Source organism: Lissotriton vulgaris, chromosome 8 (assembly GCF_964263255.1).
Source record: "Lissotriton vulgaris chromosome 8, aLisVul1.2, whole genome shotgun sequence".
Classification (NCBI taxonomy): domain Eukaryota; kingdom Metazoa; phylum Chordata; class Amphibia; order Caudata; family Salamandridae; genus Lissotriton; species Lissotriton vulgaris.
Genome location: NC_141696.1, coordinates 1,394,566,287 through 1,394,587,631, shown reverse-complemented (window position 1 = coordinate 1,394,587,631; position 21,345 = coordinate 1,394,566,287). Strand labels below are relative to the sequence as shown.

General features: G+C 52.0%; 1 protein-coding gene across 2 annotated transcripts in view; it reads right to left on the bottom strand.

The window, feature by feature from the left end:
- Nucleotides 1-21,345, bottom strand: part of LOC147698808 (E3 ubiquitin-protein ligase TTC3-like) — a 1,930,429-nt gene that overhangs the window by 359,063 nt on the left and 1,550,021 nt on the right. For both annotated transcript variants that reach the window (XR_015299370.1, XM_086935404.1), the window contains exon 39: nucleotides 15,776-15,879. Coding sequence is in view for 1 of the 2 variants with exons in the window: in XM_086935404.1 (XP_086791530.1) it covers nucleotides 15,776-15,879 (104 nt within the window). In the remaining variant the exon portion in view is untranslated. The remainder of the gene's footprint in view (nucleotides 1-15,775; nucleotides 15,880-21,345) is intronic.

Here is a 21,345-nt window from a genome sequence, read left to right as displayed (position 1 = left end):
GAGGATAAACCCAAAACTGCGCCGAGTCCAGAACTGCTCCGATGAAAAGGAGCTTTTGAGAGGGACACAGGTGTGATTTCGGCACATTGATGGAGAACCCCAGGTCGTGCAAGAGGTCTGCCGTCATCTGAAGGTAGTGGACGACTGTCTAGGGCGAGCCCGCCTTCAACAACCAGTCGTCTAGGTAAGGGAAGACTGAAACCCCTAACCTGCGCAGATGGGCTGCGACCACCGCCATCACCTTTGTGAACACCCGTGGGGCGCTGGTAAGGCCGAAGGGGAGCACGATAAACTGAAAGTGCTCCTGGCCCACCGTGAACCGCAGGTAACGCCGGTGGGCCGGCAGGACGGGGATGTGAAAATACGCATCCTGCAAGTCCAACGCTACCATCCAGTCTTGCAAGTCTAGAGCAGCCAAGACCTGAGCTAACGTCAACATCCTGAACTTCTCCTTCCGGAGGAAGCCGTTGACGTTCCTTAGATCCAAGATAGGACGTAGGCCCCCCTTGTCCTTCTTGGGTACCAGAAAGTAATGGGAATAGCAACCACGCCCTACTTCTGGCCCAGGAACGCGCTCGATGGCCCCCTTGGCCAAGAGGGCCGTAACTTCCTCCTGCAGAAGTGTCAAGTGGTCCCCCGACACACGGTGGTTCTGCGGTGGCATGGCTGGAGGAGTAGTCTCGAAGGGGAGGGAGTAGCCCCTTCGGACGAGTTGCAGCACCCACCTGTCCGAAGTAATTGTGCGCCAGTGAGCGTGGTGATGGCGAACCCTGCCACCCACTGGCGTCACATGGGGCCGAAAGCACGGACTAGGAGGATTTGGAGGCAGATGCTGCAGGGGGAGGTGTGGCCTGACCCCGCCGTTGACCCCGACCGCCGCCACGGCGGTTTCCACGGCCGCCACCGCGTTGAAAGGATTGTTGCGGCGCGTGGCTGGCAGCACGTGTGGGGACGCCCCTTCCTTGGCCACGAAAGGAGCGAAACGAACCCGTTTGCTGGCGCTGGGTCGAAAGACCCAAGGACTTGGCCGTGACCCTGGAGTCCTTGAAGCGTTCCAGCGCGTGGTCCGCCTTGTCACCAAAGAGGCGACAGCCATCGAACGGCATGTCCATCAAGGCATTTTGGACGTCTGCCAAAAAGTTGGCGGATCTCAGCCAGGCGTGGCGACGAATCGCCACCGTCGTTGAAATAGCTCTGCCCAGCCAGTCGGTCGTATCAAGACCACACCGTATGGAATATTTAGCTGCGTCTCAGTCCTCAGCCACAGCCTTGCCGAGCTTCGCCCGCACCTCCATGGGGCATTCTGGCAGCACTTCCGTGACCGTGTCCCACACAGAGTGGGTGTAGCGGCCCAAGAGGCATGCGGTGTTGCAAGACCGCAGTCCCAGACTCAGGGACTAGAAGACCTTCTTACCATACTGGTCATACCTCTTGGATTCCCGATCGGGCGGGGCCGACGGGAATGCGGTCTGGGAGGTAGAGGCCTGGATCACCAGACTCTCGGGGGTGGGATGGGTGGACAGGAATTTGGGGTCGTCCGGACAAGGACGGTGGCGTCTGGCCACGTTCCGATCAACAGGCGAACCTGAAGCGGGCCTGGACCACGTGCCCAACAGAACGTCTGACAAGGCTTCGTTAAACGGCAGCAGTGGCTCCTGTGGGCATGACTGCGGTTTGAAGACCTCAGTGAGGATGTTAGGCCTCACGGCCGCGACGGGGAGCTCAAGGTGTAAGGCCTTGGCAGCCCTCATCAGCACCACTGAATATGCAGCTCCCTCCTCCGACGCCACGGAAGGAGGAGAGACAAAGCCAGGGTTAGGAGAGTCGTCCAGACCACTAGCGTCCCCCAAATCACCTGTCCAGTCCGGGTCATACTGGCACTCGCGTGACAGAGGGTCCTCAGACCCCTCCCAACCTTCCCCGTACTCTTCATCATCTCCATAATCGGAGTCAACGATGTAGACCGGCTCCTCGGGGTTCACAGGCCCCATCGGCGTCGAGCCCGGCGTCGATCGACGCCGGTTCGACTCCGCGTCCGGATTCGGGGAGGGAATGGGGACGGCGCCGCCCGGAGCCGGCGTCGGAGCCCCGGCGCCGGCCGAAGCCGGCACAGGAGAACCGGCACCGCGCGGGGGCGGCGTCGGGGGTAACCCCGATGGAATCGGCGCCGGACCAGCCGGGAGGCCAGCCGGCGTCGACCCCGAAGGCCCTTGCGGCGCCGGGGTCGGAGCCGTCGGCAGCACCGGGGCCAGACGGTAGCACTGGGCCCCGTCGGAGAACTGAGCGCCCTCATGGCCATGAGGAACGCCTCAATCTCCTCAGCGTTGCACCGTGCCCAGGGACCGGAGGGTATGGGGCAGGCCGCGCCGGCGACTCTCGCGGGGTTGGGGTCACCCGAACCCCCGGCCGCGTCGCGCGAGCGTCGGGGGGAGTCGGGGGTACGATGACGACGCCCCGACTTCTTGTGTTTCTTACCTGACGAGCCCGACGAATGGTGACTACTTCCGGAGCGCTCGGCGCGGCTCCGCGACCGCTCCCTCGAACGCTCCCTGGACCTCCGGCCGGACAGAGACCGCTCCCGACGCGGGGCCGACACCCGGAGCTCAAGTAGCTTGCGGGACCGCTCCCGTCTAGCCTTGTTAGTGAGAGCCCGGCAGTCGACGCAGGCGTCCACGTCGTGGTCGGGGCCCAGGCACCGGAGACAGAGTCGGTGATGGTCCGTGACCGACATCGTGCGGTCACACCCGTCACAATTCTTGAAACCGGGCATCCTACCAGGCACCAAAAAAGAGATAGAGTTTAACAAAGTTGGTCAAAAGACCGGAGTACTGCTCTTCGGATCTGCGCTTACTGGCGCGGAAAAAAGAAGAACTGACGTCAGCGCGCGGAGGCGGCGTCTATATACACCAGCGACGTCATCACGGCGCACGACGCCGACGACGGACGCGGAGCCGCAGGGGACGCCTGCAGACGACGCCTACCGACGCGCAGGGGTACTGCTACGCAAAAGTTTCCGGATCCAGACTGACCCCTGGGGATATTCTAAGGTAAGGAATCTAACACTAACGTGTTTCTTTCAGATCAACACACACAAAGTGTTAAGCGCCCGCAAGGCAGCACTGGAATAGGTGAAGACATTACGTCCCGATGAATCCAACCACTGGGACTCCCGAGAAGGAGGAAACACCACCACAGGCAAACACGGAAAAGCATTTCTCAGTACAGCGCCTTGAGAAGAAGGGTGGAAAGAAAGACAGACCTGGTCGTGCGGAGCAGGACGATGGCGGTGCAGTAGGGCCTGAGGCACAGGTTCGCCCGTGGCAGGGCGCCCCCAAGCCCCCTTAATAGAATTATGGAGTGACGCTTCAAAAGGAAGGAACAACTCCCGTCCACCAGAGCCCTGGTGGAAAATCTCCAAGATGTTGTCTGTAGGAAAAGGAGTGACAGATTCACCCATCCTCAGAATACCAGCAGCCGTGGAAATGGCCCGAAAAAAGGCAACATTGGTCTCAGTAGGTGGCCACGGAGGTGATACTAATTCCTCTGTGGGTGACGGTTGCAGACTGAGCCACCCATCCCCAAGTCCAGGTGGGAGCGGCCAGCCCCGAAATAGAGGGGGGATCCACAGAGGAATGGGGAACCTGAGGGGCCTCAGGGGACGGCGGGGAGGCCGGTGGAGAAGCCAGCTGCGAGCCACGGAAGGAAGGGGTTGAGTAAGTAATTTTTTTTATTGTTTTAGGTTAATTAAAACCATTACAAGAATACATTGATAGCACATATCTTCGGATAAAAGATTATTTAATGGGGGAATACCTGGGTCGAAACAAGCAAGAACTGCTTGTCTTCGTGTGTGGATTTTTTGTTCGTTGAAGGCAGTTTTTAACAGGGCTACTCTTTCCTCTTTCAGCCTTGGGCAGGTGCATAGTAGGTGCTCGAAGTCTTCATTCTCTGCCCCGCACAGCCTGCAATTTGTTCCACGGTCCCTTCTCAGCCATGGTTGCAGATGTGGAATAGAGGGTAGAATTCCTAGCCTATGTTTTAAAAAGGCTTCTTTTGTTTTCCTGCCATACCCCAGACCAAAGTATCCTTGTAACCCAGGCGATTTGTATGTGGACAAAGTCATCCATGCGTGTCGTCTTTGTGAAAAGTTCGCTTTGTCTTCCAAGTGCGATTGTCTTTTTATGCACTTGTTTACAACACGCTTGAATTGCACATGCAATAATGGAGTTCTTTTAGACCTGTGACAGTCAGGGATTCCTCTAGGAAAGTTTTCGCCGGCAGTTGAAGAGAGCTGCTTAGGTCTAGCCATAGCAGATGGTTCAGTGAATTTTCTGGCGAGTTCTTTATTTTCTGCCAGCACTTTATGTATGAACCTCTTCTTGCGAGCTTTTGGCAGGTCAGTTCAAACTCTAACCGAATCTGGGCTTGTGAGGTGTATGTTGGCAGGTTAAAGAGAAGTCGGTAGGCCTTTGCAATGTTTGTATCCAGCAGTTTCGCGTCTATGCCTTTTAGAGCCTCGCTGCTGTATGTAATAGATGACTAGCTTAGCTTGTGCCACACAGAGCAGTGGGAGAAGAGTGGGACCATTCAATTTAGACTTAAGCTGTTTAAGCGTGGTAGCTATTAGCATCCCTTTCCTCTTGATTGCCCCTTGTTGTTTCGAGAAGCGACCTCCTCTATCAAACAATATTCCGAGGTATTTATATTCTGAGCAATTTGCGACAACCTTTGTTCCAAGGAACCAAGTGTGCAGCTTTTTGTTCCCATTTATAGACAGAACTTTGGTCTTGTCGATGTTTATTTCTAACAGGTTCGCTTCGGCATATCCATGCAGTGCATTGATGAGATTTTGGAGACCTACTTTCGTGTGGCTGACCAGGACCACGTCGTCTGCGTAGGATATGCTAGGCAGCGCTTTGCCCCCTAGGCGTGGAGCGTGCGCGTTACAGGTTTCTAGGGCAGGTGGTAAATCGGCTGTAAATAGGTTGAAAAGGATCGGTGCTAAGACGCACCCTTGGTGGTCGGGATGCGCCTGGAAAGGTGTGTGCCGTTGCCGAGCTTTACCGGGGCCCACGTGTTGGTGTGCAGTTCGATCAGAAGGTCCAATAGGGGGTCGGGGATCCCCCAGGAGACCAATTTTCTCCAGAGATAGCCCCGGTTGACGTTATCAAACGCCGCCTTGAAGTCGACAAAGCAAAGGTGGAGAGCCTGTTTATTCACCCTTGCTTTGTCGATAAGTTGCGAAATTGCTAGCAAGTTTGACGTTGTTCCCGTTTCTCTGCTGAAACCAGTTTGGCTCGGCGGAATTATATTGTGGTATGTTGCCCATTCGCACAGATGGGTCAATAGGAGCCCCGCAAAGTACTTAGCCTCAATATCCAGGAGTGCTATCAGCCGATAATTTTTTGGCAGCGTTCTGTCCCCCGCCTTATAAATTGGTAAAATGATTGAGCCCCTCCATGAGGCCGGAAGAATCCTGGATCGGCTCACAGACATGTAAAGAGGGGTCAGCGTTTCTGCCCAGTATTCTGGCTCAAGTTTGAACAGGGCTGGAGGAATCCCGTTTGGCCCTGCTGCACCATCCTTCCTTCCCTTCTAAATGAGTTTCTTAAGCAGAACCGCAGAGATTCCAGGTTCGGATTCTAACCAAGTTGTTATTGTTTGTGGCGGTTGGCCCTCTGGGGCTTCCTGGGACTTGCTTATTGTAGCGACCTGCTGGTTAAAGTGCGAGTCTAAGAAAGATTCCCAAGAAGATTTAGTAATGTGAGACGTTATTCCACAATTTTTGGGATTTATGATTTTGTTTATTGTAGACCAAAACTGGGCGCTGTTACCCTTTGAGTCGTAATGAAGTTTTGCCCAGAGGTCGTCTTCATTGGATATTTTGACTGTCCATTTCAGGTTTTTTAGGTCCGTCCGAACCTTCTGAAGTTTTGCAAGAAGGACCCTGTCCCCTGGGCTTTTTCTCAGCAGTCTTAACAGTCTGTTGAGCTCTTTTTTGTGGGTTTTTAGGACTGATTTCTGGGAGCTTGAGATCTTCCTTAGGGCACCAGAGCCGACAAATGAACTGTGCCGTACGATAGATGAATATTGATTTGCAAAATCTGCCGTAAATTGTTCCCAACCTGCTACTGGATTGCCTGAGGGATAGTTTAAGCTGTTTAGTTGGTGTTTTCCTGCTTGTAATACCTCCGGCGTGTTAGCGACTGAGGTTTTGATCCGTTTAAAGTCTATGGTGTGGGTAGCGTGTGGACCTGTTGGATTTAAAAGTATTAGGTCCGGGAGGGCACAAAAAGAGACTTCCTGAGGGCGATGGTCACTGTCTCCCTTGTCCCCTAGGTTAAAGCCCAAGATGTTGTGAAAAAGAGGAAGAGAGACCAACGTATAATCTATTGTCGAGGTTACGTTGCCTGAGTTGAACGTGGCCATAGGTGGAGAATCTTCAGGAAATTTTCCATTTAGGACCCTCAAGCCCATATGTTCCAAGTCTTCCAACAGGTCCTTTGCCAACTTAGCGGTTTTACCTTGGCTACTCCAAGTTTGATTTGGGATGTTCCAATGGTAAGACTGGGCCTGAATATCACTGTTCAAGGATGACCCTAGAATACATTGGTTGAAGTCGCCAGAAACAATTAGGTAGGGTGAGGTTTGCATTGTCAAGACACGATGTAGATGGTCCTTTAAAAGCTTTGACTCTTGTTTTTTCTTTTTTGGGTTAATGTAAGTGTTGATCAGTTGGACCTCTTTCTTGTTTCCCCCAAAGTTTAATACCAACTCAACAGTGTTTATGGATGGAGAATTGGAAGTGAGCAACTGTACATTGCCAACAGTTGAGATTTTAATGTAAGTTGCAAGACCACCTGTCAACCGCCCGAATTTGCTTCTCCTTGTGGCTGGGGAATGATGGCAGGTATAGCCCTCTAAGTAAACCGGTTCCTCAAGCCATGTCTCCTGGATGAGAATGATGTCAAACTATTTCATGTATTGTAAGAAGTCAGTGTCCGCTGCTTTGTTGTTAAGGCTGTTTAAGTTCCACAAACATAACTCCAAACGTGGTATAGCCGGGCACAGGTCTGATTCCGTTGAGTGTCCTTGTCATTGGTGGTTATATGATGTATTGCATATTCTGAAAAGTCGGTCTTCTACCGTGCTGTGGGGATTTACCATCAGTGAGCTGTTTTTGATCCTTGACACCTGGCTGGTTGTTGGAGATCGACCCAATGCGCCTTTCAGCACCGACCTTGTTTTTCCTTAGGTCTCTCAAGCAGGGGCAGCGGGTATCCGATGTTATGATAAAAGGCAGATTTAATCCCCCATTTCTTGAGGAGATTTTGCTCTTCTAGGATTTTGCAAGCAATTTCGGATGAAATCCATGTAGCTTTTGTCGCTTCTTTAGCATATGGTCTATCAGATTTTATAAATTCTATAGAAATAAGGTCGGCTGAGGATATGTTGTTTAATGCTGATATTGTGCTGAGTAATCGTAAGAGGTTGCCTCTATTCAGAATGTCGAATGAACCTTTTGAATCGTACTCTGGGGTGAAGAGAACAATGGTAGACGTCTTGCTTGGATCGTTCACCTGAACGGTTGGCAGGTGGGGAGGGATTTGGGTCCCTAAGTCGCTCTTATCAGGCTGGGGTGAGTTTCCTAGGCGAGTACCCCCGAAGGAAAAATTCTTAAAAACGGGAGCAGATGGAGCTGTAGGGGCGCTCGCTATGGTGGAGTATAGCTGAGCTTGGGGGCACGGGAATGCTATTAACCTCTGTTCTTGAGCACGGGGTCCTTCCCGGTAGGTGCTGATGGGTCCTTCTTGTGCCAAGTCCGAGTTGTACTTAGACTGTACCCCCCTAATTTCAGATGTTGGAAGTGGTGTGATGGGACTATTATCTTTTTCGTTGTCCGGGCAGCGGTTTTCCGACGTGCATTGGTTGACTTTGTCGGTGCCAGGCGGGGCCGACCCCTCCTCCTGTGAAGGAGCCCTGGTGGGTGCTACTGTGTGTGGTCCGTTTACGGAGGATCTATGCCCCGTAGAGGTAGGTTTTCCACTGGTGACTGGTCCTGGCGTCAAGCCAAGGGCTTGCTGCTCCTGCTTTCTCCCTGGCTTAAAAAGCGGATACAGTTCTGGCATGCTTGTAGTAGTCAGTATATTGCGGCCTTTCCTCCTTTGCTGCCGCCGCCCTTTCGCGTTCAAGGGCAGAGTGTTATTCTTTGGGGGAGGAGTGAAAGTTGTTGTCGGGTGGCCCTCTGGTAACACCTGGTCACCTAATGGCGGTGTCAATGCCCCCTTATCAGCAGAACAGGCTGCTATAGGCACTCTGTTTGATTGTCCGGGGAAGGCTGTTTCACTGGGATTAATGTGCTGAGGCCTTGCATTTTGCCCTTTTGGCAACCCTTCTATAAGAGATGATACTATTTCGGGAAGGGCTGACAGTTTGTCGATAATAGGCCCACAACTGCACACTAGCTTTGCCTCCTGCTGGGCTCTGATGATTAGCGAATTGAGTTGGCGAAGTTTCTCATCTATTCGCCCAACAAAAACAGCCAGAGTGTCAAGTAGGGTCAGCTGCAAGTCCATTTTGTCGGATTGAAAATGAAGAGTGTCTACGGTTCGTTGGAAGGTGTTTAGCAAAATGTCCCACGTGTTTGCCATATCTGATGTTTGAGTCCTTGGTAGAGGACTTTTTTGGGTTGTCCTTTTGTTGGGGGTTGACGACAGAGAGGAATTCGGTAAGGTGGTTAGACCCGTGAGGACGCCCTCACATTCATGACCCCTTTTTGTTCGCTGTTTTTTTCGATTGGTTCCTCTGTGAGCGAGGATGGGTTCGCGAGTGTTGACGGAATATATGAGGCAACTAGTTCGGCCCACTCCTGAGAGCCCAGGTAGGTTAGGTTAGCGGGGCCGTCGCTCCCAGGATTTGTTGTGTTACCCCTGTCCTCTTTTTGGTGACCTCAGAGGTCTGATCTTTTCCAATGCCTTCCTTTGGCATTAGATGAGGTTTTAAGCTGTCCAAATCGACCAGTTGGTCCAGAGGACTTTTGTCGGTGATTAGAGAATTGTTTGAATTATGTGGGCTATCGCTGCTTAGGGTTTCTTGCTGTTGGGAGTGGTCCTTGCCGCTACAAATTGTAAGGTTGTGCGGGACGTAGTTTGAGTTCTGACTGGTTTCTAGTGCAGGTGAGGTAGTTGGTTGCGGACGGGAGTTGATACACATAAGAGATGAAGAGGACTGTGGGTCAGACGTGACCCCGCTATCGTCCAACCGTGGCCCTGATGGGCTACAGATGGCCCTGTCTGTGAGATTGCCTTTACCTGTAGGACATAGTTTCCCCTCCGCAAAAGAGCGCGATGCCGGTTGGTCCCCAGCTGTTGAAGAGCTGTTCGTAATACCACTTCCTTGGCCCGGGGATTGGTCGTTTTGCGCTTCACAGGGAGAAGTAATGAGTCCTGGAGACCCAGGATTTTCCCATTGGACGAGAAGATGGTGGAGAGTGGATCTTTCAGAAAGTAGAATTTTGATGTGATTTTTGGTTGCCAAAGGTTGGGGCGAGGATTCACGTCCGGTGGAACTTGATCGCGAGCCTCATCGCTTTCTCCTAGGGAAAGATCCCAGCAACCACTGACACCGGTTGCATTGTCCTTTATGTTAGCAGTTGCTACAGCATTCTGCTTGGCTTTGGCTTTTGCCTTGCACTTTGGCTTGTTCTCAATGTGAACCCTTTTTTTGCCTGACCTCATGCTGAGATTAAGCAGTAGTTTAAGCCAGTGGGTTCAGAAGCGCACTTAGCTTTGCTGACTGTTGCTCCGATGAGTTTGTTCAGAGGTTGTTCTCGCAGGGGCGAGGGGCAAGAGAGCGGGATCCAGAATCGCTCAGAGCCGGTCGCTGCTCCTCACCTCACTGGGCTGCACGAAAGGTGACGCAGCTGCGTCTGCAACTTGCTGCGTCAGTGACTCGATTGTTCGCTGCTGCGGTTGACTGACAGGGCCGCCTGTTTGCTTAATGTCTGGTGGCTATGTTGGCTATGTTGGATTTTATGAGTGCTGTGGCAGTTCAACCATTACATAAAGCCTTGTTGGGCATATGAGCGAGCACACAGACCAACAAACTCACAGGGGGCAGTGATGCGGGAGTGATGCGGCAGAGACAGCGATGAGTCCTCGGGCACGTGCACTGACAGTATTGTCCGGCAGTTTTGGTGCGACTGCTGACTGATTGCTCTAGTTGAGCGTTAGGGGGACGAGGAAAGGGGTACAGCAGCTCACCTTTCCACTGTGCCTGTGTCGCCGCTCCTCCTCCTCCAACTCCACAGGTCCAGGCTGCACCGCTCTGTGAGTTCTTAGAGCGCCGATCAACCACTAGTGGGGCAGCTTGGGAGGATCGACAGACAGGTCGGGTCAACTTAGGCTTCCGCTGGTTGCTGCTTGTTGACTGCTTACTGCCAAGGATCACACAGGTAGCGGCTTTACTTTTACCACTAACACAGGTTGGAAAGCCCCCCTGCCAAGTCCTGCAGCTACCAGGTTATCAGCGTCGCCGTCACCGCTCGTGATACTCTCGCCACACTTTTGCCACCAGCACAGGTTAAAGCACCCGGGTAGCACAGGTGGCGCTGCGGATGCACCCCCCAGGCAGCGCCGAGGCGGGGCGCCAGTAATGCCGGGGAGCAGGTCCCGACACTTTTGCCTCACTTATGCCACCAGCACGGGTTGAAATTCACCACCGGAGCATTTTTGCCGAGTCCTTCAGTTCGGCAGTCACCAGTTGTCTGCGTCGCGGTATTCTCCCCGGGAGGGACCAGGAGTGGCCGGTGCTGAGCGTTGTTGAGCGTTGTTGTAAAGCCTGACCAAACACCTGAGGCCGTAACTCCCGTGGGGGCGAGGGGTGGGAGAAGGAGCCAATTCCCGGGCCGATTCCCAGGCACTCCCGGCACTCCCTTCCGACCTCCGACCTCCGCTCGAGCCTTGAGCTCTGCAACAACACCGGTGGTGGCGGTGACAATGGTGCCCGCAACGCCCACGCCGCTCGTGCAGCTGGCCCGCTGTGCCATCCTGCAGCTTGCGGCTCCCGGCTCGTGATTTCACGAAACGCCAAACAGATCGCTGCTACCTCCCCTCCACTCGTGGTTGGTGTCCTCGCTCTATGGCTTGCGCAGTTCTCTTGCTCACTGCTGCTCCCTGTGTTAGTTGAAGGGGTTGAGGATTTAGGCCGTGGGGACGGCGAAGAGCCTTTCCTGAAAGATGCCGGTGAAAAGGCAACTACACAGCGCCCTGTCTCCGGGGAGGAACACACCAATAGATGGCAGGCCTCTGGAGAATAAGGAACCTCCGTGGAGCCCGCCATCGGCGCTTGAGCAGCGTCGACCGGCGCCGGAGTGGGCCTCCATGGCTCCGGGCCGACTCCTGCCACAACGTGCTCTCCAAGAGAATGGGGTGAGGCCGATGCCGGAAATGTGAAGGCGTGGCGCTGGCTTGACCTCAGATGTCGAAGGCCGAGAGGGACTCGGGAAGGCGCCCCAGACCTCCACCTGTGACTCCACCAGAGCCGGGGAGGAAGGCTCCCGGCGTCAAAATCGCGCCGGCTCGACCTCTGGTGAGGCAACGCCTGCTCAGAGGATCGAGGGGGACTCGGGGACATGCCCGGAGTCCCGGCGATCACCTGCGACACCACAGGAAGCCCCAAAAGAATTTGCGGCGAGGCAGGGGCACTAGGCACCGAAGAGGGGAGCCCCGAAGAACTACACCTCGACGACGGCGCTCTCCTACGACCTGAAGCCGAAACCTCCGGGGCCGGGGCTGCCAGCGACTCCGCAAAAGTCCCCGCGCAAGGCAAGGGATCCGCAGACATCACAGGAGGTGGAGGGACGGCCAAAGAAGCCTGCAACGCCGCAGAGTAGGCTGTCATTTGGGCTCTAGTAGCCTCTGTGCCGGTTAGGGAGGCAACAGGTGGGGGCACCTGCCCCTGGAGTGGGAGGAGGACAGTGTGAGAAATTGGCCTGATATGCCTGATATGCGGTGCTCACTATTCTAGTGATCACTATGTATCAGTCCAAATAACCCTTATTGATGATTGGTTGTGAGTCAACCGTAGACCAGCTATCCTAGTAGCATGGACAAGAGCAGTCTTTAGGCTAGACTCTAGAGGGCGTGTTAAGCCAGCTGTTATACCATCACATATACCCCTTGAACACCAAGTGAAAGGACACCACACAAGTTATTATGAAAAGGAAAGGATATTTATTTAGAACACAACAGCCATGGACTCTTTATGATGACAGGGCGCTAAGCACAATACAAGCACAATACAAAGCTCTTAAGAAAATACTGAAAGTCGCACAATTTACACAGATGCCCGAGGGGCACGTAAAACCATATACTCTAAAAGTGGAATGCAAAATTACTAGCAGGTAAGTACTACTCTAATAGACTTTAGGATCGCTAGGACTGGACTACTGAACCTTCAGATTACTAGCAGGAGGCCTAGGGGGATCGGGTGCAGAGTGTGCACTCTCACGCGGGATGCGTGACAAAGTCTATGGATGCTAGATTTCGTAAAGTTAGTGTTATCGGACTAATCCGACTAGGTAGAGCTGAAACGAAAAAGGATCTGGACCTTTGAATAGTTAAGCTATGCTGGAGCACCGACATGCTCAGGTTACCTAGCCCAGGGGCTGCGGCTGCATAGGTCTGAAAAGACGTCGGGAATCCTCGTTGCAGTCTATGGAGCCTGAAAGAAGAAGTTGCCGGCAGGCGACCAGTGATTAAGTTCGAAGGGATCCAAGCCTGGATCGGTGATGGAGGATACCTGTAAGCAGAGGGGACCAAGTTCTGAATCACTAGCCAGTGATTAGATGGGCACCAGGATGGCACCGGATGGAGTCACCTCGACCAGGTGAGTGGGCGACGCTGGGCTCTGCAGTCTCTCGGACCAGGAGGCGTTGTCGGCGACCAGGATGGAGGTGCGAGCTGTCCCACGAAGGTATCTGCTGTTGACGTCGCTGGACCCAGGATTGGGGCAACAACTCTTGGCAAATGCAAGCCCACGCGGTGGACTCTAAATAGCGTCTGGAGTGGACCAGGAGGGTCCGGGGTGCTCCTCTGTTGGAGGGGAGCAAGGGCCAGTCTGGAGCAACCAGACCAGCGGTGTTGTCGTCGTGGTGTGTCGTCAGGAGGGCCACAAGCCAGCAGGCAAGTAGCCGGACAACGGGGTGAGCAGCAAAGAGCAGAAGGGCCCCACGCAGATCTCGTGGATGCTGGGGGGCTGGACTTCGGTGCTGGAGCTGCTCAGGGTTAGGGCTTCTCGAACCCCAAAGCACTCACTCGAGGATCCCTCGGCGGTTGTCCTGGATAAGCTTAGTGCAGTTCTGAAGATGGCCGGTCCCTCGAGGTCTCGTCACACCCACGAATCTCAGCTGGGCTGATGATGCAGGTTGAGGTCAGAGGTGCCAGGGAAGCCGGGTCTCGTCGTGCTGGTCGGTCGGATTCCGGTGGAAGGACGTGCAGCAAACCGCAGGTTACTTAGTTGGTGCCCGCTGATGCAGGGTGACTACTCCTTAGTCACAAGGGAGAAATCTTAGGAAGAAGTCTTGAGTTCCTTTCGTAGAAAGTAGTTTCAGGATTCAAAGATGATCTAATTTGGAAGGGTCCCCGCTCCCACCTTTATACTAAAGAAAGGGGCTGATACGGGACTAGGTCCTGCCCATGGGTGGGACCAGGAAGGGGGGTGGTTACACCCCTCTCCCATGCCGGACTTTCCCCAGATCAGGGGCTGGTGTGCCCCTGGAACTGGTTCGAGCCGGCCTATGCATAGTGAGCACCGGGGTGCCACTTGCAGTCACCTTCCTCTAAAGCCCTGCCTACCCAGGATACACCAAACCCTGTCTGGGATGGTGCTAGCACCGCCCCTGACAGGAAACCCTTTGTCCAAGCTCTCCTCGCTGGAAGGACTCCCAGCAGCAGGAGGTCAGACTTGTGTCTGTGGTGGCAGCATCCATTTTGTGATGCTGAGGCTCGAGTTAACTTTAACCGAGGTTCACAGTTACATACATGTTGTGTCCCTCTAGAAGGGTGGAATCCTAACCCCGTCGCCAGAATTGGCGAGGGGTTAGTATTCCAATTCGTATGACACCTTACTCGACATGTTTTGATAAAGCGATACCAGAGTTGGCATATAACCGCGAGGATTATAATGCACTTAAGAGTATATGGTATGCGTTATCATGGAACAGCTATTAGGACTTGGTTCCGCAAGCTGCAAACGGGCTCAGCTCATGCCTGAGCACCATCTCACATGATTCCGAGCACTCTGCCTTCAGGATTGTTAAGGCCTGCCATAGGAGTGACTGATAGGAATCTATAAGTCCATTTTAGGGTTAGATATAGGTATACTATATCTAAAGCAAAGGGTGATTACACCACCTTGCCCCAGCTGTCGTGCAGCCAGTTGTGTCAGATTTAGATGGCCAGCCAGGGGTGGCATAATACATGCTGCAGCCCCTGGTAGGCCCTGGGTACACCTATACCCTGAGTTACAGGGTCTGATAAGGTGGCCCAGTACCAATTGGTAAATGCACCTAAGGTACATGGAATCCATTTTACAGAGAGAGCAGTATGCCTGGGGCCCTGAATAGCAGGGTCCCAGGTCAACTAAGTCCGAAAACCAGCAAAACACCAGGCAAAAAGTTGGGGGCAACCATAGTCCGGTATCCACCCTCCTACAGACAGGGCCTCGAAGACAAACTGAAGGACCTACCAGCCGGTGAGCTACGCCCAAAAGGCCATGGCAAAAGGCGATTCCACATACGAAACCGTCGACTCCTCGCCTTCGAGGTAGGAGACGGGCGCTGGGACGACACCGACCTGGACAAGCGTGCCAAAAACAACTTCATCCGGCGCTCCCGCTGTGATTTAGGCTTAAAGTGCTGGCAGGCGTCACAACTCTCCGAGTCGTGGTGCTCACCCAGGCACCACATGCAAATCGGGTGAGGGTCCGTCACCGACATAGGACGTGCACAGGAGGTACACGTCTTGAAGCCCGAAGGCATTCGCACAGTGTTCCAAAAAAGCCAAGGGGTTGAATAAAGGCAGAAGAACTGAAAATAGGCCATGACACAATCCGGATCCGCGTTGCATGCCGAAAGAGAAAAAACGGACATAGGCACCGAGGTAGAACTTGTGTATCCTCGCTGACGTCACCAGCGTGTACGACGTCAGGGCGGAGTCACGTTGTGCCGTACCCCCGGTGCGCAGGGATGCTGTGCAGAAAAGTTTTCCGGATCCAGTCTCACGCCTGGGGATAATTCTACGTTAAGGAATCTGCGGGTAGTAGTCTCTATCAGATCAGAAGTTTGGCTTCTTCACCATGGGGCTCAAGGATGGAGGGTCAAGTGAAGCCATGCTTCCGGATCTCCCACAAAACATTTAGAAATGGTCAAGTGCATAATAAAGGAGAAGGAAAAGAGATTAACAGTCATTATTGGCTGAAAAGGTAAAAAACTAAATGCGGCAGAGACCAAAACAATGAGAAATCAAAAGGTACTTGTGTAACCAGCACTCCTCCCTCTCTCTCTTTCAATGCTGCTCCTCAAATACTGTTCTAATACATTTATTTGGTTTTCAGTAACTATAATACGTCGCAAACTTTTACCCAGTGCAATACAATATGTGCTTCAATATGGTCATTTCCTTTTCTGCCTGAATATTTTGTTACTATATTCTACAGTTTTAATTTAAACCATTGCAGTGTGCTCTGTATTACTGAAAATATTTGAAAGTCTTACCTGCTTCCAGCTGAATTCAGAAACTGAAGATTTGCCTCACAACTTGAAATGGCGCAGCACAACTTGAAAATTTCAATATTCTTTTGGTTTTCAAGAATTGTTACCTACAAATTAGATGGTGTACGACACTTAATAACAGTTGATTTTTGTTTTGATATCAGTTGAAAAGCACAGGTGCTATGGGGATGGATCTAAACACACCTTCAAAACAAATTAAGGAGTGGCAATTTGTATGACAATAAAAAACAAAAATTAAACTTAAAAGTCCATTAAAATGTACATGTTTAATTCTACGTTGCTTGAGCACCTCAGCAGGAAACTAAGTATGGGTTAAGGAGAAGAACAGTTATGTAAGCATTTTGTCGGCATTCTGCATAAACTGTGCTTGTTGGTACCTCTTAGGGTTGGATTAGGATCACAATTAGTCCCAGGCACTCCCCAAAAAAGTGTCCCAAGTCACCAAACAGTTAGTATTTCTTTTTCTGTAGTTTTATGTAGCGTAAACTGGGTCCTATTTCTTCTTCCTCTAGGAACGGTGATCTCACAGAGAGGCCTAAAACACATTCCCACGCCACTCCACCAAGGCCTAAATGACACTGGGACCAAGGTGAGAACACCTGGTCAAGCAAAGCACAGGGCTGCTCCTCCAGGAGGACTCCGGTTTAATCGCACTCTTTCAGGCAGTTGATTGCACATCTTTAACTCATCTTGCAGATAACGTGTTTCAGGTTGTTACAGTCGTGTTGGCTGGGTGTCAGCAAGATGAGTTACTCAGCGTGGAAAGCTTGTGAATATAGAAATAGAATAAAACAGGAGTACAACTGTGTGGAGTCTTTGTGCTTTGAACCTTTGAAGCTGGTGAACCTTGTTACGTCATGAAGGACAAAGGATTTCTACAGATGCACATCATGTTTTTTCCAATGAAAAGTACAGAATCAGCTGCAAAAGGATCTTCTGTAACAGTCAACATAGAAAGGATGAGGCTCTCAGTCTCCTTCAACTGAAATATCCCATATCATATGAGACAGCAGTGCCCAGTTCGGTTTTAAAAAGTTTGGCTATGAAAATGTCTATACGCACAAGTTACTTACCTTTGGTAACGATATTTCTGTAAGAAGCAGTAGTTAGTATTAGATTCCTTACCTTAGAATATCACCAGGCGTCAGTCTGGATCCGTAATATTTTGCGTAGCAGTACCCCCGCGCGTCGGTAGGCATCGTCTGCGGCATCGCGTGGAGTACTTAGACGCCGCCCTCGCACGCTGACGTCAGTTCTTATACATAGCTTTTCCGCGCCAGAAACGCAGAGCCATGATAAAAACCATGAAACTAGGTCCCTGAAAGTGGATGACCTTAACCCTAGATATCGGTTTGCAGAACAGGGAGGATGGGTGGGGCGATAAAGAATCTAATACGAACTACTGTTTCTTACAGATGGAATATGCTACTTACCAGTATGCATCTGTTCTTGGCATGAAGGGCTGCTGACATTCATATCTGTGCATAGATCGCCGCCTAGTGTTGGGTCCGGACGATTGCACATTGTTGTCCTGGAAGAGTCTTCGAAGTATCACGAGATAGGTGGCTCCTCCCCTGGACTACAGTGCGCATGGGCATCCTCTCCATCCCCAGATTGTTTTTCACCATTGTGGCAGAGATGGAGTGTAATACTGAAAGTGATGACCATGCCTGAAAATGATTCTGAGAGCAGCAGCTGCGACAGGCATCGGGGAGGAGGGCGGGCGATATGAATGTCAGCAGCCCTTCATGCCAAGAACAGATGCATACTGGTAAGTAGCATATTCCGTTCGAGGCATGAGGGCTGCTGAATTCATATCTGTGCATAGAATAAATAGCAGTTTCCTCCTTACGGGCGGGTGCCCGTGCCAGCTGCAGCAGTCTGAAAGAGAGTTCTGAGAACAGCCTGTCCTACAGCAGCTTGCTGCTTGGAGTGTACATCTACGCAGTAGTGTTTGGTAAATGTATGTATGGTGGTCCATGTGGCTGCTCTACATATGTCCTCTAGAGGAATATTACCCAGGAAAGCCATGGAGGCCCCCAACTTGCGTGTGGAATGCGCTCTAGGGGGAACTGTTAATGTGCACTTAGCTTTCTGATAACAGATCTGGATACATTTAACAATCCACCTGGCTATACCTGACTTGGAGATAGGGTTGCCTTTATGTTGTGGAGAGAATGCAACGAACAGCTGTTTAGTCTTTCGAACGTCTTTTGTCCTGTCGATGTAATACAGGAGAGCTCTTTTGACATCCAAGGTGTGCAGTGCTCTGTCTGCCACTGAATCTGGGTTAGGAAAGAAAACTGGCAGTTCTATATTTTGGTTAAAGTGGAACTGCGAAACCACCTTTGGCATGAATTTAGGGGTGGTGCGAAGCACCACTCTATTTGCATGGATTTGCAGGTAGGGTTCCTGAATTGTGAGGGCTTGCAGTTCACTGACCCTCCGCAGCGATGTAATAGCTATTAGGAAGGCCACCTTCCAGGTGAGGAACTGTATTTCACAGGAATGGAGTGGCTCAAAGGGCGGTCCCATGAGTCTGGTGAGAACGATATTTAAGTTCCAGACTGGTGAAGGGGGGTGTCTGGGAGGGATTACTCTCTTAAGTCCTTCTAAAAAGGCTTTAATGGCAGGTACCCTGAAAACGGAAAGGTGCTGCCTGTTTTGAAGGTAAGCGGCTATGGCCGCCAGATGGATCCTGATGGAACTGTAGGCCAGGTTGCATTGGTACAGATGCAATAAGTAACATATGATGTTATGCGTAGATGCGTCCAACGGATTAATGTTATTGATGGAGCAGTAAATAACAAACCACTGCCATTTGGCTGCATAGCAGGCCCTGGTAGTCAGTCGTCTTGCCTCCTTGATGATGTTCATGCACTCAGGAGGCAAGTTCAGGTATCCAAACTCTATGACCTCAGGAGCCAAATTGCAAGGTTCAACTGTTGGGGATCTGGGTGCTGAATGTCGCTATGGCTCTGAGTGAGGAGGCTGGGAGTGAGGCGCAGCCGTTGGTGAGGCACCATTGAAAGTTCTAGGAACGTGGTGTACCAAGCTTGCCGTGCCCACGTTGGAGCAACCAGGATGAGTGTCATGGAGTGCTGTCGTAGTTTGCGCGCCACCAGAGGTATGAGGGGGGCTGGCGGAAAAGCGTACGCAAATCTGCCTGACCAGTTCATCCATATCGCATTGCCCTGAGACTGCGGGTGTGGGAACCTGGCGGCGAAGTTTGGGCATTTTGCGTTCTCGCTTGTGGCGAAGAGGTCGATGTCTGGATGACCCCACTGTTGGAAGTACGGATGGAGAACGGACGGGTGGATCTCCCACTCGTGCATCTGATGACTGTGCCTGCTGAGCAGGTCCGCCATTTGGTTGTCGACACCCGGGAGATGCTCCGCCATGAGGAAGATGTTCCTCTGAATGGCCCACTTCCACATGCTCTGGGCTAGGTGAGACAGCTGCGGGGAGTGCGTGCCTCCCTGCTTCTGGATGTAATACATGGCGGTCATGTTGTCCGTCCGGACTAACACGACCTTGTTGCACAGGTGCAACTTGAATGCCTTCAGTGCCATGAAGATCGCCATCAGTTCCAACACATTGATATGCATCCTCTGCTGTTGTGCTGTCCATTGTCCCTGCACTGTGTAGTGGAGGACATGCGCTCCCCAACCCTGGAGAGATGCGTCCGTCGTTAGCACTATCTGTGGGACAGGCTCTTGGAACGGTTGTCCCCTGCAAAGGTTTTGTGGGTTCCACCAATGCAGAGAGTTGTAAGCACGACCGGTCACCAACACTAGGTCTTTTAGATGGCCATGAGCCTGGTTCCACTGACGGGCTAAGCATTCTTGAAGGGGTCGCATGTGCAGCCTCGCTTGCGGGACAATGAATATGCAGGATGCCATCATGCCGATCAGTTGCATGAAAACCTGCGCCGGGAGGTATCGCTGAGGTTGGAACCTCCGGATGAGCGTTTGCATGCTGTTGACCGTGGCTGGGTTTGGCTGCGCCGTGGCCGACTGGGTGTTTAGTGTTGCCCCCAGGTACTGTTGCACATGGGCTGGCTGCAGGTGAGACTTTGCGTAGTTGAGAGAGAACCCCAGACTGTGAAGGAGGTGAATGGTCCGCGACATGTCGCGGCCGCACTGCATGGCAGATTTGGCCTGCACGAGCCAGTCGTCCAGGTAGGGATACACGTGAACACCTTCCCTGCGAAGGTGCGCTGCCACAGTCGCTAAACACTTGGTGAAAACTCTTGAGCAGTAGTGACCCCGAACGGCAGAACCTTGAATTGGTAATGCTGACTGTTGATTGTGAACCTGAGATATTTTTTGTGACTTGGGTGAATGGGAATGTGGAAATAAGCATCCGTCCAGGGTGGCCAGGAAGTCCCCCTGACGGAGCAGCGGCAGGACTTGTTGTAAGGTTAGCATGTGAAAGTGCTCCGAAAGGATGTATTGGTTGAGGGGTCTGAGGTCTAGAATGGGACGCAGGGACCCGTCCTTTTTTGGAATCAAGTAGTACAGGGAGTACACCCCTGCACCCCTTTCCTCGGCAGGCACGAGTTCTATGGCTCCTTTTTGCAGCATGGAGAGTACTTCTTGCTGCAATAAGAGCGAGTGCTCTGCGGACATAGGACTGTTTCTTGGGGGTATGTTGGGGGGGGGGTGGAGGTTAGTTCTAGACAATAGCCGTAACGGATAAGTTGTCTCACCCACCTGTCTGTTGTGATGTTTTCCCAGAGTGGCAGGAACTGCTGGAGTCTCTTCCCGACAGGTGTTAGATGGTCGGGGGGCAGTGACAAGAAGTCACTGTTTGTTGGGAGTGGAGGACCTAGCGTTGTTATTGCCGCGGCCTCTCCCTTTGGCGTTGTTCCCACGGTATCCAACTCTGGTGTTTTTAGTGTAGGCAGATTGCGTGTTGCCCTTGGCGTACTGGGAATGCTGTAGAGCCTGTCCTCTTGTTGCTCCCCTGTTACCGGAGCGACGAAAGGAACTGCCCCGAAACTGCTGTGACTGGAGAGCCCCCATGGATTTCGCTGTCTCAGTGTCTTTTTTCATTTTCTCAAGTGTTGTGTCAACTTCGGGTCCAAACAGGAAGTCCGGATTAACCGGCTGATTGAGAAGAGTAGTTTAGATCTCGGATTTAAACCCTGAGATGCGCAGCCATGCATGGCGTCGCAGCATCACGCTAGTATTGACTGCCCTCGCTGCAGTGTCTGCTGCATCCAGTGTGCATTTGATTGACGCATTGGAGACCAGTTTACCCTCTTGTATAACCATTTCCGCTGCCTCTCTGTACGGATCTATGATGTTACAACGCGTTATTTTACAACGCATGCTGTAACATCGCAATTTTTACAAAGCAGGTTCCATTACATCGGATTCTATGTCAGGACCGGAGGCTTCAGATTATGCTATATCTTCCTTCGCTTTATTAACATAAAGAAACCACAGCAGCTCAGGAAAAGATATAATAAGAACAAAAGATGCTTTAAACATAAAGCATTGACGTAATGTTCAACAAAAAATCAACAACTCCCAAGAGTCTCTTTG